Below are 26,960 nucleotides of genomic sequence, written 5' to 3'. Positions count from 1 at the left end.
AACTCTTCTGTCTCAAACATTCTCTGCAGCAGTATCTCCATCGACTGGTCACCTGGCAACCAGGCATGCAGTTAACACCTCTCCGCGCCAGAGGCAAGCGAGGAGCTCCGCCGAAGAATGCGAAACATCGACCCAATGGGAAAGGCCCCAAGCGGGATGGCAAAGACGACAAGAAGGCCAAAGACGATGAGAAGCACCTCTCGCGCCTCGAGCAGCTGCCGGTAGAGGTTCTCGAACGCATCCTGGTGTTGTGCGAGAACCTCGTGCTTCCGCGGTGCAGCCGCACCATGTATCACAAGCTCAGCGGGGAGTCAGTCAAACAGCAGCTAGTCATCGCCGCCTTCGGACCGACCTGGGACCGCTGGTACGGCATACCCGTCACCGGGGTGCAGTCGTATCACGGATGGAAAACGGATTACGCCAGAATTGGCGGTGATCCGAAGTTTCAGGCAAGTTTGGACGGCGCTTCACTCAGACTCTGAGGGATGTCTGGTACTAACATGGCCGTAACAGAGCTCTGTGCTCAACTGCTCATGGGCCAGATTCGAGACCATATTCTCAGCCTACGAGACCTGGATTCGCCAGCATGCGGCTGACCGTCTGATTTTCCATCATGGAGCTGAGTTCCGTCGTACTCATTTCACCACCGCTGCCGACCCTACAGTGGTGACCATGCGTAGAATCTTTCTCAACAACTGGAGCTTCTTCGAGTCCCAGGCGTCCGCGAAATTCCAAGACCCTTGGTTTGTGGCACACATGCCAGAAGAGCGATATCTTGATGTCCATCCAAGAACCCGCATTCCCGACGTGCTGCTGGAGGGACCATTCGACTGGGACATGGCCCGCCGTCTCTTCTGGCTACGCTGGAGCGGCGCCACTGTCGACGCCGACTCTCAGAGCTGGGAGTTGACCAGAGCTGGGTTTCGGAATCTCGTCCATCCTGGCATGGCGGACCTCGGCCTCGCAAGAGTCCTCATCTCTCTCTTCGGCATGTTCAATATCTACTTTCAGTGGCCGAATTATGTGATGGACGAAGAGCTGGAACGACTCGATCGAATGGAGATCTCTGCGCAAAGGGATGAAGCATTCAAGGGCGAATTTAGCAAATTTCGTGCTCGGCTTAGAGGCTACCTAAGAGATCGGAGTAATCATCCAGCAGGATAACAAGTCTGCATCCTGCAAGTCAGCGATTGCAAGGAAAGTGAACAGACCATGCTAAGTTTTTGAGCGAGAAGCTAGCAAGATTTATCTCTGACCAGCTCACGATGAAGTCTGGTGATTATATTATCATTAGGTCTACGTAAGGATGCGTTAGCTAGCACAAGTGATTGAGCCTAGCTGTTCCTCAAGATATTCATGACGCCGCCCGCCTTCCTCGAGTTAGTGATGCCGTAACCAACTTCAACAATACCCCTCGCGAAGCGCCAGCTCCTCTCCTGGTCCTTGACGGGGTATCTAATCGCCGGCGGGATCGACGTTCTCACGCCCATCCGGCCCCATCTGTCCTCACAGACGCTCTTGATGTTGCACAAGCCCCTGAGGCCTTCCTCGCCCGCAAAGCGGCCGTAGCCAGAGCCAGCCACACCTCCGAAGGGCATCTGCACCGCGTACGTAGTAGCAAAGTCGTTGACGGCCACCATGCCTGTCTTCAACCCCTTGACAACAGCCCTCAGAATCGGATCTGAGTCCCGCCCGTAGACGGACGAGCCGAGTCCAAAGTCTGGCGCGTTGGCGTATTTGAGAACGTCCTCTGCGGACCCGGATGCCGCGCGCATAAGCACCATGATGGGGCCGAAGCACTCCTCATTTGCGATTTCCATCTCGGGTGTGACGTCTACCAATAGCGTGGGGGAGAAATAAAAGCCTTTAGGGTGATCCGGGTGGACAAATCGCTTGCCGCCAGCCAGCAGTCGCGCACCCTGGGCAACAGCGTCGTTAACCAGACCCTCAAGATGACTGAAAGAAGCATCTGATATCATGGCGCCAATGTCCGCCCCTGGGCCTAGACGTAGAGCCTTGACGCGTTCCTCCAGCACCGGCACTAGCTTCTCGTATATCTTTGGAGACGCAATGATTCGCTCGATGCCAATGCAGTTCTGTCCTGACGACTGAAACGTACCACGAAGCAGCGTTTCGACGATGCGGCTCAGATCTCCCTTCGCCGAATCAAGAATGATCGAAGGATCCTTGCCACCCAGCTCTGCTACCACCGGAATCAGAGCCTTGGCCGCGGATGCCGCGACCTTGTGTGCTACAGGCCGGGAGCCGATGAATGTGATGTGCGAGATGCCCGGGTGCGAGGTAATATGGCCGGCCGTTTGAGGCCAGCACACAACGGCCTGAACGAGCGCGGGATCGTGGCCATGGGCGATGAGGGCGCCGCGGGCAATGCTGGTGAAGTATGTAGCGCTCCAAGCGGTCTGCTCGGACGTCTTGACAAGAATGCCATTCCCAGCAAAGATCGCGGAGATGATAGGGCCAATCAGGTTGTGAAAGGGGTAGTTCCACGAGACGAGCGCCGCCACGACGCCGAGCGGCTCGTAGTGCACCGTGTTGGCCTTGTACATCATGAGCAGGTTGGTCGGGCGGCGGTCGGGGCGCAGGGCGCGCTCGCCGTGCGCGAGCGTCCACTGCAGCTTCTCGACGGTGACGAGGATCTCGCCGAGCTGCGCGTCGACCATGGTCTTGCCCGAGTCGAGGCACGCCACGCGGCAGATCTCCTCCTGGTTGTCGAGCACGTGCTGCAGCATCGAGCGCAGCACGCGGCGCCGCTCGCGGAAGCTCGTCGCCGCCCACTTCTTCTGCGCCGCGGCCGCCTGCTCGACCGCGCGGTCGATCGCCGCCGGCGTCGACGGGTTGATGAAGCCCAGGAACTGGCCCGTCGCCGGGGCGTAGCACTGGATCGCGGTGGTGCCGGACGCCTGCATTCCCGTGTTTGTTAGCTGCCGGAGTCACACACGGATGTTTTCCCTTGGCCATTTCAGTATAACGGACCTTGATGCTGGGATTCTCTAGTATCTCCTTCGGCTCAGGCGCCTTGGGCGAAGGGACTCGGTATCGAATGATTGGGCCATCGTCGCGTGCGTACGTCCACAAGAGCACGGCAGCTCCTAGGACTGCCACAAGCGTCGCCCAGGCGTACTGGGGTATCTCAATTGGTCTACACAACGTTCAGCATGAGGTAAGTACAAGCAGTGTAGTCATAGCAGCGTACGGTAGTGTCCGAATGCGGGCGCTGGCCTGCTCGAGCCATTGCGCGATGATCTCCCGTATCTGTATCGTCGGCATGTTTGCTGCTCGGGGTTGGGAACTTGAAGCTCGGGATCGATCTCTTCAGGGCAAAGTTGTTGAAGTAGCTCAAGTGTAACTGTTTCCGAGCTCACGGCATGCTCGTCGTTGAGGAGGTGCAAGGACGAAGAAGGAGCAAGCAAGCAGTCGGTGACAGGGGCGGCGGCACGCGGCAAAGAGCTTTCCGTGTAAGTCGCGGATCGAACGATTTTCCTCAGCGCAAATTTCCAGTGGACCCCGTAAGCTTAATGTTCCCTCCTGGACCCCTGAAAATCACCAGCTGGAATTGACCAATAGCGGTCAGTCAGCCAACACCACCAACTACCTAGGTACCTAGATATCTATGTATTACGGCTCAGTAGATTGTATTACACAATTACGAGTTACTTTCACAGACACAGATGAAGCAGTGTCGATTTGAAAAGGCCTTTTCCTATCTCCAGACTACCCGCTATTATGTGTTACGATACGAGTATATCTTATGTACAATGAACCCTCATCGGCAGCCCTCGCAAGGACTGCCCAGCTTCTTCCTCTCTTCAAGTTCTCGTTCTCATGCTCCGGCGCTCTCCATCTGGTAGAAACGCACAATGACCAAAAAGCAGTACAGGAAATCCTTCAGTGAGAGTGCTTGCGCCCATCCAGATGACAGGACCTGTCCCCTCCGGACGATAACGAGGCCCAGTCAAGACGAATGCCGCGGGAATAGAGTTGTATAGGCAAAAGGAATGGAGACGCTCCCAGATCTAATACGAATTCGATCGATGCAGGGTGGGGTGGCTCGGTGATGTTGGGGTCTGTGGGATTCGAGTTCGTCTCGTACAAACAACAAAGAAAATGCCAGAGTTTTCAAATCCACAGGTGTCCCTTTCTCCCCAACGCCCTGATGACAAGACATTTGACCCCCCACGCAAAACGCCAAAGGAGAAAATTCAAGCAAAAAAGTGGAACGACTGCCGACTGCTCTATCTCGCAGTCCAAAAACTCGTAGATCGCTTCATGCAGATCATCAATGCATGACAAGATCGGGGATATCAACAAAAGCGTGGAAACACCCAGGAGGGCGGATGTGCGCATTGTATAATACAGGGGTAGGCAATTAGGAAAAAAGAGCCGCGAGCAAATAAAGGAGGAGTTTATTGGCCGCTGTCCTTCCTGCTCTTGGCGGAGATGATGGACAGTCCTCGAAGACGTCCGGGATGGAAACGGCTGCTGTTCTGAGCACGGGCATGCTGGCCGGAATGAGAGGACTCTATCCTGCTCAGACGTGCCGCCGATGTGAACTCGTTTGTAGCCTCGTAGCTTTGACGTACTCTGTCCATTGACGCCCTCATGCGGTCAAATGACGGTCGGGCTCGGTCTATCGAAGGGCGCGCAGGCGGGCCATCGATTGAATCGCGATGGTGGGTGTAGTTCGTTCCGTCGCTGCCGTTCTGAGTGCGGGTGTTATGTGTCGCAACTGACGGAGGGTAGATAGGTCGGCGATCTTCATCCACGCTAGCATATTGCGCATGCTTCCCTTTCCTCGAGGTGTCACTAGAGCCAGAGGAAGTGCCATTGAGGGTCTCATCCGGTTTGGCACCATCCTTGAACATGCCCATTTGGACCTGCTCGCGAATGATATCGACGTCATATGGGAAGTAGACCTTCTGCAATGCCTTGATAGCGAAGCGGGGGAAGATGCAGATGACTGGGGTAATAATGAAGACGGCCCAGAACGAAGCTTCACCATACAATTGCGGTGCCGCCTTGTAAAAGTAGCCCGCGTACGTGGTGGAAGTGTACACGCCGGTCCAGAAGAAGATGAACATATCGCTGAGTACGACACAGAGCAGCATAATCCAGTCCCATCGATACGTGTTAATGAGGATGTAAAGGTTGATGGTAAGGACAGCAGGGTGCATGATGTAGCAACCCAATCGCACACGATCTTCAATGTTTAGGCCATTCTCAGTGATCATAACGCTGCCAATGACGGTGAGATATGGAATGAAGAAGCACATGACGGATTGATAGACACCGTCTAGCATGTAGAGCCTATTTGTTGTTAGCTGGCATGTCAAGACATTTCAGTCAGCGCAGCGCTTACCAGAACTTGGTTTGGGTCCACTCAAGCCGTTCAATGCCTCTTCGGTAGAGCTGAGGCGCTGCCAGAGCAACCGTGTCCGAGACGTCTTGATCCAACACACCCATTAGAATAACCGGGACGGAAGTGAAGAACAAGTTGAACATGAGGATGTATGTGTAGTCGAAGATGTAGGTCATGTCGAAGTTGCAGAAGATTTGAAACCAGAAGATGGAGAACGTCCAAATCATGTTCTTGTAGAAGAAGTTGCTGATTGTCTCGGCCAGACGTCGGTAAGACCAACGGCCATGAACAATAACAAGCCTCTGCAAGAAGCGGAATTGACCGATGGCGTAATCTGAGGACATGACAGCTTGCCGACCCTCAACACCAGCGATACCGACTCCGATATCAGCTTCCTGAATCATGGCGACGTCATTCGCACCATCACCAATGGACAAGGTCATAACATCCAGACCGTTCTTGACCATGGAGACGACAGCAGCCTTTTGGGCTGGACTCACACGGCAGCAGAGAACAGACTTGCATTGCTTGCACAGAAGCAAGAACTTCTGCTTCAAGGCATCGGTAAGGACCCAGCTGAGCGTAAAGCCATCGATGATAAGAGCATGTGTGGGCGCGGGTGGCTCGTGCTCCTTCATTGCCTTCTTCAGCTCCTCGTCGCTGCCAGTGATGCCAAAACTTCGCATGTGCTCATCGAGGGCCATCTCGATCTCTTTCAAGTATTCGTCATCAGTCTTTTCGCCGGACTCGTCCTCCTCAGTCTGGATGCGGATAAGTTCCATGTCGTTATTAAGTAGGTTGCATGAGAATCCAATGTTGATAGCCGTCTCCACCTTGTCGCCGGTCAGAACCCAAAGCTTGATACCCGCCTCCCCAAGTAGGGCAATGGTGTCTGGCACACCATCTTGCAGTCGATCTTCGATAGCTGTACCGCCGAGAAGGGTCAAGTCTTGCTCAATGATATCGGCAACTGCCTCGAGCTTCTCCTCACGATCCTCAAGAGCGGTAGCAGCAGCGTCATGCTGTTTGCGCCATGCAAAGTATTCCTCTTCGCTCAGTTCCTTTTCAGCAATGCACAGCGTTCGCAGACCTTCACGGGCGAACATTTCTAGATGGTCTGCGGTCTCTTTGCGCAGCTCGCGCTGTTCACCTCTCTTCAGCCGTGAGTAGATGATGCTGTCCGCACCCTTGCAGAAGAGAATTATCTTGCCGTCGGGCATTCTCACAATGGCGCTCATCCGCTTCCGAGAGGAATTGAATTCGATCGTGTTGAGTATAGGGTAGTGACGTTCTTCGCCCATGACGTTCAAGTTGATGCCGTCACCAGTATGACCTAGGACAGTAAAGCCCATATCTCGTGCTGTCGCCACGAGAGCCGCCTCATCAGGAGACTGTGCTTTGAAAGTCATCTTTGGTGGATCACCCGGCTCTAAATCAGCAATGACAGTGTGGCACAGAGCCAAAGCCAACATGAATCGCTCGTTTGCCTTCTGCTGTTCCTCGCCATGTCTACCAGAGAGGTCTTCAACGAAGTCAGGAGCGATGAAGGTCATGTCATCGTCGTGTAGATACTGATTGTTATGCAGTTGACGCAGACTTTGGATGGCCCGGATCTTGGCAGCCGCAATCTCGGTCCTGATCTTTTCTGCCTCCTTGTCCGTATCAATACCAAGTCGCTTCTGCATGCCTGCCTGCGCCTCAGTATATGCTTCACCGTATGGTTGACCGTTGATAGTAGCTTTCTTGAACTCCATCACGTTTTGAGTGAGTGTTCCAGTCTTATCAGAGAAAATGTACTCGATCTGTCCGACATCATCCGAAACGTTCCAAGACTTTGGAATACACGGCTGATCGATCTTCTCGTCGTACATCTCAACATCGCTGTAGATGAAGATAGCCTGCAGCGTTCTCACGATTTCGAGCGAGATATAGAGTGAGATAGGAATCAAGTTCTGGAATAGAATCACAGCTCCCCAGAAAGCGATGAAACCGCTGACTGGTGGTGACCCTCCAATCATTCCAAAGTCGAAGAAGTACAGGGATGTGTCTGTATGCGCCCAAGCAACACCGCAAGCGATCGCCGCAATGAGGCACATTACGATCAGAAATAAGAAGTTGCAGACGACGTTGAAGTTCAACTCCCTTGCAATGCGCGGACGTTTGCTAGGGGTAATGCCAGCATTCATCATGATTTTGGTGTCGTGTCCTGTGAAAACAACCACGCCGAGAACCCATTCAGTGTTTCGCAAGTTGCATCCTCGCAACAGCATGTTGTCGATAGTAATGGGCTCAGACATCTCAATTGGCTCAACGTCAGGATTGTCTGAAATACGCTGTTGCCACATGATGGCGCCACTGTACTTGTAGAGGTTGGTTTGCGGCGGCTCGCTGTCGATATAGAATTGTGCTCTCTCACAGTCTCTCGCATGCTTGACATTTTTGCCGCATCTTAGGGCCTGGCGGACCTTGAGATTGGTTTCGCCATCCAGATTCTTGGTCTCAACGTAGCAAGCTCCATCAGGATCGGATGTTGACAGGATTACAACATCTGCCGGCAACTCGTCGTCTTCGTAAAGTCGCACAAAGTCACCGACCTGGAGGTTCTTCCAGGCATCTCGGTGGAAACGGGCCTTACCTTGGACGGGGATGTCGTGATTGATCACATCGCCTTTGATATTGCGCAAATCAGACTCATTGCCTTGGAAAGAGAACCCAGATACCGGACGGTCATGTTGGGGCGCGGCCAAATGATCTTGCCGTGAACCCGCGCGCGGCAGTGGGGATGGCATGGGGCTCATCTGGATGTCCTCGTGCGCAGATACAAACGATTGTCGGTCGGATCGTGGGGAGACAATGGATTCACGGTGCGTGATCCTCGTCTCGATTGAGGGACGGGGTTCATCATCGCTACCGCCGCGTCGGTTGGACTTGGCGTCCTTCTTCCACAAACTTTCGATCGAACGCCAAATCCCGCCAAAGAATCTGGAACAGGCCTTCTTGAACTTCCTCCACGCCGAGACGTCGTCCTCCTGAACATTGACGTTATTCCAGTCTACCAGCCGGTGGACTGGGGCATTATTCAACACGTCATCAAGATTTGTTCGTCGATAGTCCTCGATTGCATCCTTGATCGACGTGATCACAATAATAACAATTATAGGCACGGCGTTCAGGCCGGGGTTGACGCCACCAAATATAGGGAAGATCTACAAACCGTGTTGGCTCACGCCTTTTTCAAGCTGCAGGTACAATCGCGGGGAAAGGGGGTATGCTTACATTAAGAATGACTAGGAAAAGGAAGAAGATGTTGGCAATATTATGGAATTGGAACCACAAATTCTTGGGAACGAAGGACAAGGGCGTATACTTGGCCGTCCTGATCTTATTCCTGGTGTAGTGTGTTGTGGGATGACCGTTCTCGTCGACGAATTCAGCCGGTAATGGCAGGTTGAAGAAGAGCTTCCGCGGTCCGGCGGCCTCGCTATCTGAGGATTCGCTCTTTGAGTCGTCTTCTTGGTCCTCGTCTCCCTGGTGATCCTGCCGCAGCGACTCGGAGCCGCCCGATGCCCTCTTCTTTTCCATGGCCATCGAATTGTTCTTGTTGTGCCTGTGGATCAGAGAGAGCCGCTTCAGACTACTACTCTTGACCGTCATCTTCCGAGTGGCCCATCTTGACCTCTTGGTCTTGGTGTTGTTGTTGTTGTTGGCAGCGCTGCCAGCCCCATCCTCTCCATCCTTCTTGGGCGCCATGATCTCTGGTGGGAGTCGCGGGCGTGGCCCCGATCAGCCCGAGTTGTCCGCCAGGCTGGCCCTCGCTGGCCCTCGAGAATTATGCGGGCTCCGACAAGTGAGTGCTGCTTCCAGGTTGCCGGCTGGGCTGGGTTGCAACGCGAGCTCGCCAATTGGACTCAGGTCGCGGAAAAAGGGAGCCGACCGAAGGGAGTGTCGCGGGGGACCGTGTCGCTGATGGTGAGAAACCGCGATGCACTCTGTTGTCGTAGCCAGGCACAGCAGACACTGGCTGGCGGGTGGGAGTGGTGATTGTCGAAGAGAGTGACGAGGAGGGAAATGAATTAGGAAGTTTTGCAGTGTGTCAACGACAAGGACAAGGACGAGGACAACGACACGCCGGCTGCTGGCTGCTGGCTGCTGGCTACTGTCGGATCCGCCGGGGGTTACGAGAAAGCTGGCTGACTAGGAACACAGAAGCGAGCAGGCGAGCAAGCGAGAGAGGGAAGTAACAAAAAAAAAAGCGACCAAGCGGCGGCGTGGTGGTACCCGGCCTTTACAGTTACCCGTCAACTTCCCTGTCCTCCACTGCTAGTTAATTGGGAGTGCAGGGCGGGCAGAAAGGGACGTGTGTACCTTAAGGTACCCCGAGGTAGGTAGGTAGGTGTTGTCTTTGTAAGTTCCGCCGCTAACCAACTAACAGGGACTGCCGCAGCGGGCTAAGGCGTTAGGTGCTCAGTCATTGGTAATCAACCCCCTTCCCTCTTCGGCGCCGCGAAATGATACACCCTGCTCGTCAAGTACCTCGAGCAACAACAAGAACAAGACTAGAAATCCTGCTGCTGAACAGCCAGCCAGCCAGCCAACCTACTACAGCAGCAGCAGCAGCAGCAACAGCAAACACCAACAGCTCAGCCTCAGCTTATGGCAGTGCAGCAGAAACGGCGACGATCGATACGCCAGTCCAATCAGCAATTGCTTCTTCCTATCTTCCTATCTGGGAATGATGCTGCCTGCTCTTCCTCGAGTCCGAGTATACTACGCAGTAAGGTAGGAGAGGAGCACTTAAAGGAGCACCTTATAGCATAGCGCATGGCTGTGTGCAGCGCATATCAACCGGGAATATCTTTCAAGATTGAATGGGTGAAAGGGGGCAAAACCTGAACATTCAACGGGCGGAACCAAGAGCCAGGCCAAGGGACAAGTCCTAATTTCGTCTATGGAGAAGGGCTGCTGGAGATCGGCCCCGGGCTGGGCTGTGATATGAAGGATAAGCTACCCTACCACCCAGGACCACCTTACTACGCAGTACTGTATTATTGGGATAATGCTCTACGGCGCAGCTCGGGTCGACTCCTTGCTGGGCTACCTACCTGATAAATGATACACCCGGTATTACAGTAGGTAGTTGCTATCTGGCCACGACGTCTTCATCTGTCTACTCCTCTGAATGAGGTTTGACTCGATGGGTTGGGCCCTAATAACTAGAGAGATTTCCTCGAGCAGATCAAGCCCCATACCATAGTAGCCTACGAGAAGATTCTGAGTAACACATACGTATGTATTGTCGTATATACGTACAGTACAAAAGTAGAATGCGTACATAGTGTACTAGGTAGTGAGGTAGTGCAAGTGCGTGGGGATTCATCAGCGATGTGCATCTCCCGGCGTTGTTTGGCCTCCCAGTTCCGCCCCGCACCTGGTCCCTCTTTCTGTTAGGTTACTACTGCACTTTCGCATACATTACACTATCTGGACGGGGCGTAAATCAACCAGCCATGGCTTGCTTACCCACGCGCGCTCCACACCTTCTGGGTGCGCGCTAGCTTTTTGTCCTCTCTTACATTCCTGCACGTCTGCTCGGCCGCCGGCGCCATTCGTTCTCTCTCCTGTTCGCGTTACCTTTCACTCACCTCCAGTCTCCTCCTCCTCCTCCTCCTCCTCGGACTTGTAATCGGCCCCGGCATCCGAATGCCCCTCGAGCAACGCCTTAACTCCACCGTCCACGGGGGTTCCGCGGGTGTCTCGGGCACTTCCCACTGTCCCAATCCCGCAAAGCTGCTAACTTGCTCTGGCCAGGCGGACTCTTGAAGAAAGGGTTCTCCCGTAGCAGCAGTACAATGCCAGTGGGTAGGGTACCTAGGGAAATAAAACGCCCTGGATCCAAGCGAAAAGAGACGCGCCAATCCATCCATCCTTCGCGAAATGTTCGCTACAGGTTGGCCAGCCCTATCGACGCATTCGATTCAAACGGCTCGGTCCATCACATGCCTGAGCGTTCTAGATCCCGTCAAACACGTTTCTGCACAAGAATTCAGAAACAGCACAAATCACAGTCGTACAACTCTACAGGAAAGTTTGCTAATTTACCGCGCACATTACTCCATCTCTTGTCCAGTCTTGGCACGGAGGCAGTCGACGATGCGCGACCGACCCGATCGGGCCCCGACCGCCAGGGGCTGCTGCAACACCAGATCCAGTACGCAAGTGTGCCACTGTTACGCACCCTGGAAGTCTGGTACAGGTCCCCTAGTACCTATCTACCTACCTTACCCAGGGGAGGAAGGTCTACGGGGACAGCAAATCTCATCATGGAATTGCAAAGAAAGGTCTTCGCGTTTACTTGACGAATCGCCTGTCCGACGGCGCCGGTTCGGACCAAGGCCTCTAACGAGTCGGGAATCGTGCTTACTCCCAGGTGAAAGGGCTCGGTCAAGGGGTCTCAAGTCTGTGCCCTTGCCAGCGTCTGCAATTGGACATGGACTCATGGCCAGTTTGACAAGTGTTTTATTTCCAACGACAGAGCGCCTAGCCCCTAACTAGGCTGACAAGCTCCCTACAGCCCCGGCGCGTTAGTGTGCGCATTCGGTGGCTCGTCTTATGATCCGATGCCCAGCTCGTTTCACAGCATAGGCAGCCTTACCTCACCTGAAAACCCAAATATGCCGGTGCAACAGACTCACAATGATTCAAGATGGTTCAGACAATGATGTCTGTTGTGCCACACGTTCTGTCAAGCTCAATAGACACCCTATATAAGTCATTACGGGTACTACAGCGGGGAACGATGCTACTCGAGGCTCATATGTCCAGAAGCTATCGTCAATTTTTCCGTGTGTTGCGTCACAGACCTGCGTAATCTCGAAATGAGAGACCAGGGATTGCTATGAGGGCGGCTCATGCAGGCCGTCCGTCCGACCGTCCGCAACTCCTGAGTTCTTAACTTCCAACACTGTCGAGTCTCGCCTCCTTTTTTTCTGTCACTGAAGAGTACCTAGGTAGTTAGTGCCTTGGCCGTGCCGTCCCATCCTTGTCCCAAACGGTCGGTCACACTTAAAGTTGAAGATCCTGGGTTCGCTGCTGACCACAGGATTGAAAGATGGTTCTGACAATTATGAGGATCTTATTGCTCGCATCTGGGTTCAATAAAAGGATCTTCTAAGAACTTTTCCTGCTCCTGACGTACTCGATTTATGATCCTCTGCTGCAAAAGGACAACTTGGATTTGCGCAGTACCCGGTGCATAATCATCTTGCGCGGCTGATCGCATTCTACAGTCGCGGTTTGGCTCAAACTCAAGAATGACGGCAGAAACGCCACCAGATGCATTCCCCAACTTTACCAATTCTTCTTGTTTGTCAAACATCAAAAAGCAGGTACAGTACATGTAATCTTGCCTTATTCCAACGTCAGTGCTGTACCTTCTTCATCTTGCCTCTATCCGATTGCGCTACTTCTGGATCAATTCGATCGCGTCGCACTTCAGATGGACAGTAACTGCGCTAAGACCCAGGGGGTTGTTCAACCTTGTGGGAACTCCTGCAGGACCTGAAGTGATGTTCAGACACTGTGGCCCCTTCCCCAAACCCCTGCTTCCCTAGCTACGCAGCATCGTAGCAAGTTGCCCTTTGAGCTTCCAATAATATTTGCATTCAGCAACCAGGAAACCAAAAGTTGCTATCGCTCTGAGGCTGTAATAGCCGGTAAGAAACAATTAGCTGCCTACATAGGGATACGGACCACACAAAGAAATCGACCGTTCAGCTAGCCACGTGATGTAGCCTTAAAGTGATGTAATTCCTGCCAACGCGAAAAGTCACGGTCGGACGCGGCTCCCATCGGCGACATCTCAGCCTCGCCTACCAGGCCGAACCGGCCTCGTTCACATGTGCGACTAGTCCAGCGTAGCTCTTGGCGCAGAGCCACATGCGAACATGACGATATAACCATTGTAGCCTTGTACACTCAACAAACGGCTTGCAGGGCATCGACGCGATGTCGTCTCGCCGCCCAGGCCTAACAAAGAGAGGCAGCAAGAACGCGAGCATACTGAGCTTCTTCAAGAAAGTGCCCAGCTCCCAGGCGTCTCTACCATCCAACTCGCAGTCATCACAACCGGACATACCTTCATCGCCGCCTCTATCCCAGGAATCCCCGCCCCCACCAACGTTGCCGACGACGCCACCATCGGCGGTGCAGCATGCCGCAACTCCCATACCCAACGAGGTATCCTCACCACCTCACTTCTCTTCATCGCCGCAGCCGGAGCAGAATGCGCAGCCCCGCGCCTCCGCCATAAGTCGGGACGTCATCATCGGTGGTTCCGACGACGAGGACGATGACGGCTCGGACGATGACTCCCTGCCCGACATCTTCGCCGTGCACAAGCGCCCGTCTCCGGTGCCGACTCCCCGGAGGGAGAACCCATGCGTGACCCCCAAGGCCAAGAGGACGGCCATGGAGTTCCACTCCTCGCCCTTGACCATCATGCCAAAGCACAAGTATGACATGAAAGCACTCATCAGCCATGCACGGAAGGACGACGCTGCTGAGGCTAGTGCCCAGAGACTCACCGCCCTGAGGGACAGGGACAGGGAGGAGGAAGAGTCAAAGGATATTGCCGCGGCTCTGAGGGACCATATTCTCGAGTCCCACGACGGCAATGATGAAGAGGGGGCTCGGAGCAAGATGAAGCTGGTCAGAGCTCTGGAAAGAGCAGAGGTTGCGAACGCGGAGAAACGCTTCTACTTCTTCGATCTCAAGGAGTCGGACTCTTCCGCGGTGAGCCGGACGCCGTTCCCGAAGACAGCTGCGAAGGGAGTGTGGTCATTCTTGCGAGATCCGAAAGAGAGGCAGTCAAATTTCATTGTTGGACAACCACATGTGATCCAGTCCCGAAAGCAGAACCTGCCAGATGAGATCTTCCTCTGGATTCTAGATGAGCTCGCCTCCGAGAGATCAAATCAGCTGCAAGATGCGTATGTGAACTTGCTCGGTCAATGCCCTCAGCAGGTCCATCGTCTTCTTGGCCAAGAACGCTTGATTTCCCTGTTCTCGAACCTCGGAGCAACACAGGATATCAAGGACCTATCATCACCAATCAACTTCATCGAAGAGGCTAGCCAGCCCTACGCTGGGCGAGACTGGTCCTGCCTTCGTGCTACATTGGCATTCATTACCAGAGCGGCAGCTGACCTTGATGCAAACTCCCTTACAGTAGCAATGAAGATTCTTTTGCGGCTGGCCATGGACACTTCTCTCATGGATGGCAACTACATTCGCACAGCGTATCAATTAGCGGTACAGGCGTTAATACCAAATGTTGCCGGGAGTGCTTGGGACAAGTTTGTGAGTATGCTGAGTGTATTTCTCGCAGCTCTGTACTAATATGCTGTAGTGCGAAGAAGCATGCACGTCTCTTCACAATGCTGTGCAAGATCCGAGCATGCTATACTTGCCGTTGGCCTACATGGATCCCAGCGTACCCAGGGTCCATGAGCTGAGGAAGCGAATGGCCACCGCTTACTTCTTTGACGACCTCACCCGAGTAAATCTACAGCCAGGCGCCTTCAGCATTCGGGCAGTAATCGATAGGCTCAGGGCGGACGAGTTCATTGTTGATGCCCAAACGAAATACCACGAACTACACGCATTAATTAAGCTGCTTGACTGGGCCGTAGATGACGGCTCAAGGTGGTCGTATGACACGCCGGCATCACAGGCGCAATTCGACGCTGAAATCGACGAGCTGTCAAAGATCTTCAAGATCATGCTGAGCCGGATGAACCCTAATGATAAGGGCATTCACACACTGAGGATAGATACCAAAACCACGATCGAATGGGTCCTCGACCGGCTCGTCCATTCGATACGCACGAAACCACGGCCGAAGGTTAGTATACTAGACGCGTCAGACAAGGAGGACCCCTTCCTGCCGAAGCAGCAGGAATACATGAAGAAGTTCCTTCTACCCAAAAAGGAGAAGAAGGTAGCCGAGGTCGGCAGTTAGTTCAGAAAGAGCAGCTTCTATGAACAGCAGCTGAATGAATATATTAGCATGGTAGCAACCCATTGTATTGTACAAGCTCTCTAAGACACTACGCCTGCAACCGTGATGGGGCATGCCTCGAATGATGACCTGACGCAGTAGCCGGCCCCCGCCATGATGATCCTCCGTGAACGTCTCGAACAGAAAGCAGGTGCATGAATCAGTCAAAGAACTTGCGGTTGGGGTTTTTGCCGAACAGTGCCTCTCGCATCGCCGGTAGAGCGCTCTCCTTGAGAATCTCCAGTCGGGCCTCAACCGTGTTGTCAATCTCGATCTTACCAGCTCCGCCCACAATCAACACACCACCAGCACTAGACGTAGTCAGCACAGATTCTCAGTAAAAGGCACCTCGAGAACTCACCTTCCCTCAGCTACGGGATTGCTCTCATCGATTGTTGCCGACACATCCTTGCCCAGCTCCTTCTTGTACTCCTTGGCGGCCTCCTCGATGGCCTTCTTGACGAGGTCGTAGTCGGCCTTGCGCGCGCGGATCTGCAGCTCGGGCTCGTTCATGGCGTAGAAGCCCTCGAGGACGAGACCCTTGAGGACGGCGGCGTACTTCTTCTTGTCCTTTGCGGTGTCGGCGAGCTTCTTGGTGGCCTGCTCGAAGATGTCGTCGAGCAGCTCCTGCCGCGCGGCCAGCACCTTGAGCCGGGTCTTGTTGGCGACGGTGGACCGCGTGATCTGCTGCGACATGGTGGCCTGCTTGAACTTCTTCTCGTACGACGAGTCGATCGCGTCCGTCTCCTGGCGCACCAGCTTCGACTTCTCGATGGCGAACTCCTCCTCCGCCTTGATCTGGATCTCGCGCGCCTTCTCGGAGGCTTCCTGCTTGATGAACGCCGTCATCTTGCGGAGCTCCTGTCCGACCTGCAAACGCAAAAGGGAGACATGGTCAGTGACTGTGGGCTATGGGGATGGTGAGGGGGTCCTGCTGCGGCTGCTTACTTGGTCGTCGGACAAGGCGTGGACTTGTGACATCTTGGGCGGTGGTGAGGACTGGTGGCTGCGGGAAATGAGGGTTTATCGCTGCTCCTCAATCGGAGGAAGCCAGAGCTTGGGGATCAAAGCACAGGGAGCTGGGTGGAGATGGACAGAGACAATAGCAGTAGTGTTGATGGTCCAATTCGATATGCAAGTCGGGTTCGTGATGCGGTTCCCTAGGCAAGCTGCTATGCTGTTCGATGACGGGGCCTGTCCAAGGACAATGGAGCTCTCCTCACAAGCACCAAGGTCCCAGTAGCTCGCTTCAGCCACATCTCACCCCACAGTTCAGCTCAAGTGAGGCTGGAGCCAATCACAACTGGCTTTCCGATAACGTAATCCGTTCCCGCCTGCGGCGCCTTAGAGGCTATCTTAGTGAGCTTAGCACCTCGACAGTCGCCCGACACCTCCACACCGCCACAGCCGCTCAGCAAGTCTAATTGGTTGGTGACCTGCCAGACAGGCCATCCGCAAGCGTAATGCAGGGACAGCTGGATGGTATTCATGGCCATAAGGACCGTCCCTTGCGTTTCGTTTTCCCGTGTCACCTGTGCCATTGCTATTCCTGTCCGACCTGTACACAATTACTGAATTTCTAGACAACCATTCCCCTCCTACGAACCCAGGTGATCATCTGTCTGTCTTGCTGCAACTGCGTGGCGGACGTCGAAGCGCTGAAACACTGCTGCTGTCACAAGTGCCGAGGGCGTGCGTCGTCGTCATTGATCAAAGACGACTTGATCCTTGCGGACCTCAACACTTTCCTACGAATCCAAACTCACCGCGATACGATTCTCAACAGCGGTCGGTCCCGACCAGCCTCCTCGGTATTTCCAAAACATTTATGTGAAGCGGCCTTCACGATCTGCCACTTGCGCCAGATGACCTCTGGTCCAGGTCGCCTGGCGCAATGGGGTCTCTCGGCGGCTTATCCCCAGGAGGGAGCATTGCAGTACGTCCCACGCCCGAGAACAAGGTTGTCTTGCAAGGGGAATCACGGCTAACACTTTTTTGTAGCTTGGAATAGTAGTCGGGTTGTTATCAACAGGTGTTCAGAGCTTGGGCTTGACACTGCAGCGAAAGTCACACATCCTCGAGGACGAGAAAGGCCCGCATGTCGTGCCGCGACCACCATATAGGAGGAGGAGATGGCAGCTGGGGATGGGAATGTTCATCATAGCGAATCTGCTAGGGAGTTCCGTGCAAATCTCGACGCTACCGCTGCCAGTCTTGTCGACGCTGCAGGCCTCCGGCTTGGTGTTCAACTCGATATGCGCCACGCTGATACTAGGCGAACCGTTCACGAAATGGTCGTTTTGGGGGACGTTGCTGGTGTCCGGGGGCGCGGTGCTCATCGCCATATTCGGAGCGATCCCGTCGCCGGCGCACAATCTGAAAGAGTTGCTGCTTCTGTTCGAGAGGAAGGCGTTCATAATCTGGATGTCTCTACAGGCAGTCTTCGTGATTGCTATCTGCGTCGTCACAGAGCTTGTGAGCTCCTTCTCAAGCCTCGCACAGAATTCACGCTTCCGGCTCCTCCGTGGGCTGTCTTACGGCTGCATCAGCGGCATTCTGTCCGCGCACTCGCTGCTGATGGCAAAGTCAGCCGTCGAGCTGATCATCAAGGCGATCGTGGACGGCGCCAATTATTTCGTCCATTGGCAGTCGTGGATGATCGTGTTGGCGCTCGTGTTCCTGGCTCTGAGCCAACTCTACTACCTCCATCGAGGCTTGAAGCTCGTTTCAACATCCGTCCTTTATCCGCTCGTCTTCTGCGTCTACAACATCATCGCCATCCTCGATGGCTTAATCTACTTTAACCAAACCGAACTTATCACACCGCTACAAGCATGTCTCATCACTCTTGGGACCGTCATCCTACTCTCTGGCGTCCTTGCATTATCATGGAGGCTTAGCGACGAGCAACACCAACCGGCTGTCGGACAATCGTCCCTTGCTCCAGGCCTTGGGCTGGTGGAGGACACCGATGGCGAGGAGGAAGAAGAGGAGTTGCTTCTAGGCTCCGATGCCGGAAACAACGACGAGGAAGATGTCGTGCCAAAGACGTACTCGTACCAGACATTCGGCCCAGAGCAGGCCGAGAATGGTGTCAAATCAAAAGCGACGCCATTGACGCCGACGCGCAGGAAGTCTGTTGCCACATCCATAAGGACAACGACTCCACGCTGGCAAGAGAGGGCTGAGATTTGGGGAGAGCTGGATGATCAAGACGTCCCCAAGTCCCCTATGCTGCATGTGAACAGAAGTCGAAGCTCAACACTGCCAGCTCTGGGCGAGTCAGCGGCCCTTCTACCGACCAGGAGAGGTGTCAGCGGCGAATCCCCATTTAGCATCGAGGGCCGCCAGGCAAGCCCTGCAGGGCCGAGCCCCCGCCCAGGACGGACGTTCCGGCGGCGGCGCAAGTCGACAGGCTTTCCGGGCTTTACAGCGAGGAGGAAGAGCTCTGGCGGGCTTCACGATACCATAGGAGGCCTCTGGAAGCTGCGATGGTGGAAGAACAACAAGGGCAAAGACTCGCCGCGGTCCCGACCAGTCAGTTCTGCGTTTGCAGAGTATAGAGATGACCCCGGAGAGGGGGAGGGGGAGGGGGAGGGCGGGCCCAGCAATGCTGGCGGTGATGGAAGCCCTTCGACTAATAGGAGGAGGCAAGATCGTGATTCCCCTGTATAGATGTAATATATACCCCTTTGGAGCAGGCTGGCTTGTGGATGTTGTTGTATGATGGGTTGGAGGTGTTGATGTCTCGACCAGTGTAGCAGAGTTGCATTGCATGCATGGTATACCATAGAAACACAGGCTAGCTAGGATAGTCATATTGTCAGAAGTCATGAATGGAAGTTTTCTCTGTACATCATTCATTGCAGAGGAAATAGGGCCGTACAGCCTACGTTACTCGTTCGAATTCTCATCCCCTGGAAAGTATATACGCACTCTATCATCTCCCGTGTCTAACGCTATTTCGATGCTGTGCTCAGCACACTAGAGTGACAAAAGCTAGTAAAAAAAGGATATATGTGACAGGAAAGGAAAACGAAGTGAGCATATGAGGACGAGAAATCCCTTTGAACCAGCGCGAAGAAGCAGACGATGCCCCCGGGTTCCCCCTAGATGGAGTATGTGGAATGCCTTATATAGACATTCTAGCTTGACACCGGGGCACAGGATTATCGAACAAACCTGACAGCAGCCCCCTGCACGACAGATCCACGGCGTACGTTTAGAGATTACTGAAGCCCAACCCATCCACCCTCCCTGAAGAAAAAGTTGCTGCCTGTCAACGGCGAAGTCCTCAATTGGCGAGAGCCGCACTATCGGGGGGATCGTGACGAAACAAATCAAAGATCGTCGCGACGTTCCTGGCCCCCTTAGATACCGCGGTAGCCGGACTTCTCGTCGATGTGGCGGAAACGCTCCATCTCCTTGCGTTCCTTGAGCAGGCATGCGGTGGCAACAATCAGCAGGGCGTCGATGCCGGCCATGCCGAAGACGGCCGTGAAGATGTCGTCGACGAAGACGTTGGCGAAGCTAGCCAGGGGCGACGCGCAGCCGCGCACCATGGCGGCGGCTGCGGGACTCGGGCAGGTGGCGTCGGTGATAAAGGCTGGAGATGAGCTGTTGAAGTATCCGCAGCAGGCAAACTGGCGAATTGGTCAGTCATGATATTCAGCAGTAGATAGGGGAGGGGTAACAGACCTCAGTCTGCATGAGCTCCTGGGTCTGCGCCGTTGCTGCCCGCCACAAAGGAGCCAGTGTCTCCTTTGACTTAAGGGTAAGGATCCACAGGTAGAGACCGACGATGACTGAGAAAAGAGCGGTGATGGTTGCCATGTAGCCGCTGACCTTCAACCAGCCACGGGTCGGCATCGTGATGGCGGGGATCGTCGCCGCGAAGGTGACAAAAACGAAAATTGAGTTGACGATACCAGCTATACGACTTGTCAGCCTTATGCATCTCCTTTTCCTCGACTGCAATACACCAACCTGTGAGGGGAAACTGCTGGTACAGGATATTCCGGGCTGCCTGTCCTCCTGTCGTCGGCGCATCGAACATCGAGTTCTTGACGATGATCGAAAAGCCGAGCATGACGGCACCCATCGCGACGAAGAGGACGTCAGCGGCCACATAGGCCATGAGCACCTTGTTCGCCATCCTTTCTACTACTGCTACAGAGCACACCCGACGAGACTCGGCTGCCCTTGACTCCTCCTAGCGTTGACCCGTCCCTCCTCTTTCGGGAACGAGATTGAACCTCTTAGCTCTTCAGATTGACGACCGGCGTCTTTTTTGCGATTATAGATTGTATTTTCCTCGTCGAAGTGAAAAAATGAGCGGTAAATCAGCGAGTTAATCGTCCTGCAAGATTCCTCCACCAAGGCAACACACACGTACACACCAAGAAGAGAAGGGGATTAACAGAAGTCGAGAAGAAAAGAACGTAACGGGCGAGACGCTGAACAGCAGCAGCAAAAAAGCACTGAACAGATCCAAGAAGCAAAGAAAAGGGAAGAATTGTGCCCTGACGGGAAGAGAAAGAATTGGGACAAGGAGACCCGAAAGAATCGATCGACCCACTGAGTCTTGTCTCGAAGCGCCCAGGCACAACCCAAGAAACGAACCAGCGGAGGAAGAAGCCAAAAAGAGGAAGAAGCGAAGACGCAAAGCACGAAGAGGAGACGGACGAGACGACTTGCCAGAGTGTCACACCTAGTCACGAAGAGAAGGGAGAGGAGCGCAGAGCAGAGCAGAGAGAGAAACACGGCAGAAACAGCGCCAGGGCCAGCATGGAGCCAGCATGGAGCGATACACCACGTAACGCAAAGTAACGCAACGCAACGTAAAGCGAAGAGAGTAGCAAGCACCAGTGTACCGCACCGTAATCGAGAGCCCCACCAGGACGAGGCGACTGCTTGCCTCAGCCCAGTCTGGGCGGCGATGAAGGGATAGCAGAATTGCACGAGGTGCGGTGGTGATGCTCGTCTTGAGGCAAGACTGGTTTCAGGTGGTGTCGCGGCGACAAGGGTTTGTGGCCGAGGCTCTCTACTCCTACTCTGCAGTGCCATTGTCAGGGAGTGCTTGGGCCACTTTTGCGGCCACTATGCCACTGTCGTCGTAGGCGTCTGGGGCGCTGCGGGAAGCTTCAGCCAATCGAATCGCCGCTCCTGAGCTTCTCGAGGTTCCAAGGTTTCCAAAGCCCGCCTTCAAGGTTGATGCAAGTCACAGAGCAGACCGAACCCCAGACCTTGTCCAAACTCCAAACTGACTTCACATCTCTCAAACTGCCCAAGTCCAGCCGCATTGCCTCAGAGCCGCGTACCTTTTCTATGTGGCACAGCCAGAGTGTATACATGTGCGTTCGACGGTCCTGCAGAAGCCCACTTATCTCTCTGGCACCTCAACGAGGATGTCGACGCGATTGTGGCATGACTTTGGGGGTTGCAGTAGAGTGCGTCCACTGCGTAGATCCTTGATGATATCGTTGACGGTCCAGGGTTTGTAGCTCGAAATAGAATCGTGATGGTTTCCATCATTGCGCTGTGGAGGTTGCCGTTTTCTTGAAGTTGAACGAAACGACAACCCCCCAAAATGAGCCCATTTCGTAGTCTAGGTTCGTATCTTCGTTCACGATGGCTCAAACACAGCACTTTAAGTCAAGCAGCTATCTGTATGCGCCAGCCCTTGTGATGAACCAACATTTCGCTGAGCGTTGATAACTCGCTGTGGTATCATGGGCCAGGCGGTAACGCCACATGGTAAACTCAGTCACGCAAGTAAGCCGATACTGAGTGTGGTTAGGATATCGCGCCACCCCAGATGCGTCCTTCGTAGCGTAGACCTGAACATGCTCCCGCTCTACGTATTCCTACTCTGCATTGGCGTTGCCGGAGAGCCGGTCGTCATACTAGTTGTCTCGGCCGAGACCCAATCACCAGGCAGGCAGGACAACCGTCGTCGAGATAATTCACAATAGTTTAATGCATTGACTTCTACTGGCCTTGTTTGATTCCATTGCGACTCCATGACCGCGGAGAGACGCTGTACTGGAATTTTTACCCTTTCCAACACCTGACACAGCCCCGGGCTTAGACAGTGAGCATGAAGAACGAAACATTTCTAGGAAACGTTGCGAGGTAAAAAGTGTTGAGTGCATGGATACAACGGCCAGGCTGAGCAATCTGCACCGTCGATCACTTCTGGCCGCTGAGGGGGGCGGAAACCTCAGAAGTCCAGACGATACACAACTCAATCGTTGGGGGCATGAAAATGTAATGAAAGATTCGAGAGATGAGATACCATGAAGACTCATGTACTATGTAGCCTCTCAATTGCCTCGTATTCATGAGGCATCCGTTCTGGACTATTTGCAGTCATTTGTGATAGAGCTTGGTGCTGGTCCAGCTGAGCCTTGGCATTCTCAAACCAGTAGCCGGCCCCCTTTTCATCAAGTTCTTGCTTTGAAATATGGCGTTCAAGTATGGTCGATGGAGAATGAGATAAACGTTAGAACCACTCAACGTGCATTAACGGTAGAATTATTAATGCCGAGGGAATAAACTGGATAGACTATGCAGTACACCGTGAAAGTCCATGAGGAATCCCAGCGCAACAAGAGATATCACATCACAGCAGTGAAATTGATGCTTTACACCACCGGCATTAGCGAGGTTGGACCTGGAACAACTGTCCCGAGGAATGGACCGGCCGGGTCGAGCATGTACATGTATTAGCAATCCGAGAGTCTGTGAGTTATCAGGCTCGTTGGCTTATCAAGGCCAAGGTGGATCAGATGTTGGAAATGAAGATAGTTCACAGCCGGCGGTGCTGGAATCGAACGGTCGACTTTGAATCGACACTAAAAAGTGCTGCTAGAAGTCAGTGTAGTCAAAAGACACAACATTCTACCCCACTGCTGCTGACAAGGAGCACGGCACTAGCTATCGCGAGATGCCTGCCATTGCCTCGAGGCCAACCCTCCTCCCTTCTTAGCCGAGACAGCTGACAAGCATGCAGAAGTGAATCTCACAGAGCGGTGAGCAATAGGGGGTTTGGTTAGAGTCCAGGAGGGGTCTCTCTTCACCTCGAAAGGGTCGAATCCGCCCAGGTCTAACGAAACTCTCGGAGAATCCTGGCCTGCCTACCTGCCTGCCATCGCGTGATATCCCACGTGTAGCTCCTACCCATAATAGAGCGTGGCAGCAACCAGGATGGCTAACTAGAAGGAACTAACTAGACTAGGTAGGGTAGCTAGTGTGGCTACGAAATAAATGGGTACAGTCATCCTGGACAAAGTGAAGCCACCAATTCTATTCTACGGTTCATGCCCCATCGACGCCAAGTGGGGGAGGGAAGGCACGCAGCTTTGCTGCAGACGAATCAGGCGCGGCCAGACTCCCCGAATAAGAAGCTGCCCTCCCTATCCTCTTTTCAGCCGACACTTGTCCTTTTTCTGATAGCTCGCGCGCGCGCAGAACATCTCACACTGTGTCCGGGCTACCCCGAGTTCCAACTGCCTGCACCAACGCGACTGACTGACACGCCCTGCATCTTTCCCCAGGTGGCTTCTTCACGTTACTCGAGGCCGAGCCTTCCATCTGATCTCGATATTTGGGGTGCATGTGTGTCATTTCCTATGGCGATACGACCCTCCAACTTTGCTATTAACAGACTTAGCTGATAGACACTTTCATTTGAATTGGCAACCTAGAAAGGCAGGCACGATAGATGCACGAAAGTGCCAGTGACAGTGATATTGACACAGCCGCTCTCCGAAGGAAAGACCGAAAGAGCGATCTTCGGAAGGCGGAAGAGAGGGAATCTCAAACCAAGGGTACCTACCTAGGTAGCGCAGTACGGGAGGTAGATTTCAAAACCTCCCTGCTCCTGCCTGCTGCAGGTTGCGTACCTGCCCGCACCGCACCGCACCGCACCACAGCTTGCTGCCACCTTCCGCGTACCTTCCTCCACTCAGATAACCTGCCTCGCTTGGCTGGCAACTTCCAAAGCTACGGGTGCATCAACTTGAAAGTGACAGCTAGCCATTTTCTCCATCTTATCGCACCTCCTTTTCCCGCCATTCCTTTCTAAGAATAACCTCGTCCATCCAGAGCAAACGTTTTCCGCATCTTGTTTCACGCCGCGGCAAGAAAGCATTGCGGCTCGCGCTCCTATTCAACATCCGGGTTGGAGCATCGCCGCACGTACAACGCCCGTCAGCACCTAGTAGCTGCCGGTAGCACGACATCTCCATCACGACCAGCAAACGGCCACCATCCAGCTGCCGGAAGGAAACTTGCGATCGACATAGAAAGGAGATTCGTGACAAGGTTAGCTACCCATTTCGTTCTCTCCATCCCAACATCCCCGTAGCCACGAGACAGATTTTTTTTCGCCCTTCCCTATCTCGGGCTTCCAGCAAATGTTACTCCCCGTGCCCGGGCCTTGTCATGCCGTCCAGACTACCTACCTACACCTGGACAGGCCTGTCACCCAGCCGGGGACTTCCCAATACCATGCAAGGCTCTAAGTCGACCGATCATCCTCCACCGCACCGCTCTCAATCCTACCAACAGCCTGCGCTATGCTACGCTGCGACTCAATCACACGCTACTGGAGTACAAACCCTCGCTTGTGAAGCTACTGTTGGGAGACTCGGAGACAACTCGTTATCGAGCTACCGCGCTCAAGAGGACCTCCGAAGATGAATCCGCCCTTTGATGGAGGCTTGTCATGGGTAGTGCCCTAACAGAGCTTCTATCATCGGCTGCAGCTATTCCGCCCTCCCCTAGCACTCCTCACGCAGTACTCCCTGTGTTCCCTCGTGTGCGAGGCGTTCTGACAGCGTGGGGCTTAATTTGCTACATATTGATCCGAGGGACTGGTAGTCAGTCGCCGTAGCATTGATGCACGGCAGCGCCAATGGCTGAAGACGACCGCATCAAAAGACAATGTTATCCTCCCAAAGCCTCCCCAGATATTGCATCAGCGCTCCCCTGCATTCGACATCATAGCATGCCATCTTATGCCTATCGATATCAATGGCCACCCAAGTGGCGGGATGCCAGCGATTTTCGATAGTTCCGGTCCCTAACCCACCCTCTGCATTGCCTGATGAGTGAGATGCGTGAGATATGCCTGTGGCCCAGCTCATTGGAGACCAGTGTGGGAACGGGGTGGTTGCGGTTGGCTTGTCCAAGTGGAGTCGCATTCCCCCCGTCACAGTGCTCGTGGCCCGTCTCCCACAATAAATAATACTCTTGTCCCGTGCAGCACACATACTATGCAGTACAGCACCAACAGGGGGGTCACGCCTGCACCAGGAACCACTTGAGGAGCCAGGCATGCCGGGCTAGCCACTGGAAAGGACTGCAAATGCTGCAAGAACACTGCCGGAAGACTTACGCGCAGTGGAAGCGCTCCTCCCCCGACGATGGACGAGGGCCAGCTGCGAGCTTGTTTTCTTGGACAAGGAGATAGAGGACGCACACACATGCGAGAAATGGGACACTGCTCTACAAACTACACTGCTAAGGATGGTCACCACCACTCCATAGTATCCCGGCGGAGAGATAATCCCACCAGCGAAAGAATCCAGCGATCCCCAGCTCCCACCGTACACTGTGCGTAAAACACCCCCGTGAGCGAGCATGGAAGCTCGAGGACAGGACGGATAGACAGGGGACTTTGATCGCACTGGGCGCTTCTTGACCATCCTTCTCTACGCCCCACATATGGGGGGTCAGATATTAATTCTCATTTGCCCGGTCGACTAGCACTGCGCTCTCCTCCCCCAAAATCCCGTGGGTCGGCGTTCATTATCATTATTTCTGCTATGACCACTGATTCCCTGCCTCTCATCTTACATCCGCCCTTGTTAAGGACCTAAAATTGGGAGAGCCCTATTTGCTGACGATACTCCTCTCCTTGACACCAGACCCGCAGCACGTACATACAGACGGAGCTAAAAGTCAGACCGACGTGGACACGACACAACGAAACAGAGACGGCAGGAAACCCGCAGCTACAGTATAGTAGGCACTCGGGAGCCAGCACCAGCACGAAGACAAGACGCGCGCACATACGCAGCTTGCGGCTTGGATCAGGGGCAAACGAGGGCACAGAGGGTTTCTCGATCCAGCCAGGCCAGGTAACAGGTAAGGGACAAGACGACGCCCCAAGCACATTCCCATTCCAGTCCATCCACAGCAAATGGTTGCACAGTTGCACATACCTGCCCGCCCCGAGACAGCCATGTCTCCCCCAAAGTCCCAAGGTCCCAAGGTCCCAGTGTCCGGTGCCCCACTGCGTTGCGCCTCGCGACAGTGTCAACTGCAGCCACCGGGCCGCTCGGCATGCGGTCCTGGCACTGTGCAGGGGGTGTGGTGTTGGGACCTGCTAGCTGCAGCCGTGCAGATGGTGCCGCTGTTAGCTGCTTGCTTCTTGTGCTGCACGCCTACCACCTTCCCCCCTTCGGCAACCCACCAACCTCCTGGAAAGTCCCCATTCCCTCTCATCCCCCCTCGTCC

General features: G+C 54.1%; 6 protein-coding genes across 6 annotated transcripts; 2 read left to right on the top strand and 4 right to left on the bottom strand.

Annotated features, from left to right (window-relative positions):
• Positions 1 to 65: 65 nt before the first annotated feature.
• UCRPA7_5423 (putative actin cortical patch protein) lies at positions 66 to 1,164 on the top strand (the record flags this gene model as incomplete). The annotated part of the gene is made up of 2 exons (XM_007917970.1): positions 66 to 386; positions 514 to 1,164. The coding sequence occupies 2 exons, from the start codon at positions 66 to 68 to the stop codon at positions 1,162 to 1,164; spliced, it is 972 nt and encodes a 323-aa protein (XP_007916161.1).
• A 170-nt stretch (positions 1,165 to 1,334) lies between these two features.
• On the bottom strand, positions 1,335 to 3,288 carry UCRPA7_5422 (putative succinate-semialdehyde dehydrogenase protein; the record flags this gene model as incomplete). Its single annotated transcript, XM_007917969.1, has 3 exons — positions 1,335 to 2,921; positions 2,995 to 3,160; positions 3,215 to 3,288. The coding sequence occupies 3 exons, from the start codon at positions 3,286 to 3,288 to the stop codon at positions 1,335 to 1,337; spliced, it is 1,827 nt and encodes a 608-aa protein (XP_007916160.1).
• A 1,136-nt stretch (positions 3,289 to 4,424) lies between these two features.
• Positions 4,425 to 9,127, bottom strand: UCRPA7_5421 (putative phospholipid-translocating p-type atpase domain-containing protein; the record flags this gene model as incomplete). The annotated part of the gene is made up of 3 exons (XM_007917968.1): positions 4,425 to 5,325; positions 5,378 to 8,583; positions 8,654 to 9,127. 3 exons carry the CDS (start codon positions 9,125 to 9,127, stop codon positions 4,425 to 4,427), a joined length of 4,581 nt encoding a protein of 1,526 aa, XP_007916159.1.
• A 4,459-nt stretch (positions 9,128 to 13,586) lies between these two features.
• UCRPA7_5420 (hypothetical protein) lies at positions 13,587 to 15,395 on the top strand (the record flags this gene model as incomplete). The annotated part of the gene is made up of 3 exons (XM_007917967.1): positions 13,587 to 13,612; positions 13,687 to 14,734; positions 14,784 to 15,395. 3 exons carry the CDS (start codon positions 13,587 to 13,589, stop codon positions 15,393 to 15,395), a joined length of 1,686 nt encoding a protein of 561 aa, XP_007916158.1.
• A 199-nt stretch (positions 15,396 to 15,594) lies between these two features.
• Positions 15,595 to 16,415, bottom strand: UCRPA7_5419 (putative vacuolar atp synthase subunit e protein; the record flags this gene model as incomplete). Its single annotated transcript, XM_007917966.1, has 3 exons — positions 15,595 to 15,745; positions 15,796 to 16,304; positions 16,383 to 16,415. 3 exons carry the CDS (start codon positions 16,413 to 16,415, stop codon positions 15,595 to 15,597), a joined length of 693 nt encoding a protein of 230 aa, XP_007916157.1.
• A 3,389-nt stretch (positions 16,416 to 19,804) lies between these two features.
• UCRPA7_5418 (putative tetraspanin protein) lies at positions 19,805 to 20,589 on the bottom strand (the record flags this gene model as incomplete). The annotated part of the gene is made up of 3 exons (XM_007917965.1): positions 19,805 to 20,077; positions 20,133 to 20,365; positions 20,421 to 20,589. 3 exons carry the CDS (start codon positions 20,587 to 20,589, stop codon positions 19,805 to 19,807), a joined length of 675 nt encoding a protein of 224 aa, XP_007916156.1.
• Between the last annotated feature and the right edge of the window lie 6,371 nt (positions 20,590 to 26,960).

Source organism: Phaeoacremonium minimum (assembly GCF_000392275.1).
Source record: "Phaeoacremonium minimum UCRPA7 unplaced genomic scaffold PA7_03_scaffold_413, whole genome shotgun sequence".
Taxonomy (NCBI): domain Eukaryota; kingdom Fungi; phylum Ascomycota; class Sordariomycetes; order Togniniales; family Togniniaceae; genus Phaeoacremonium; species Phaeoacremonium minimum.
Note: the sequence above shows the minus strand (reverse complement) of the source record. Positions and strands in the feature narration are given on the sequence as shown.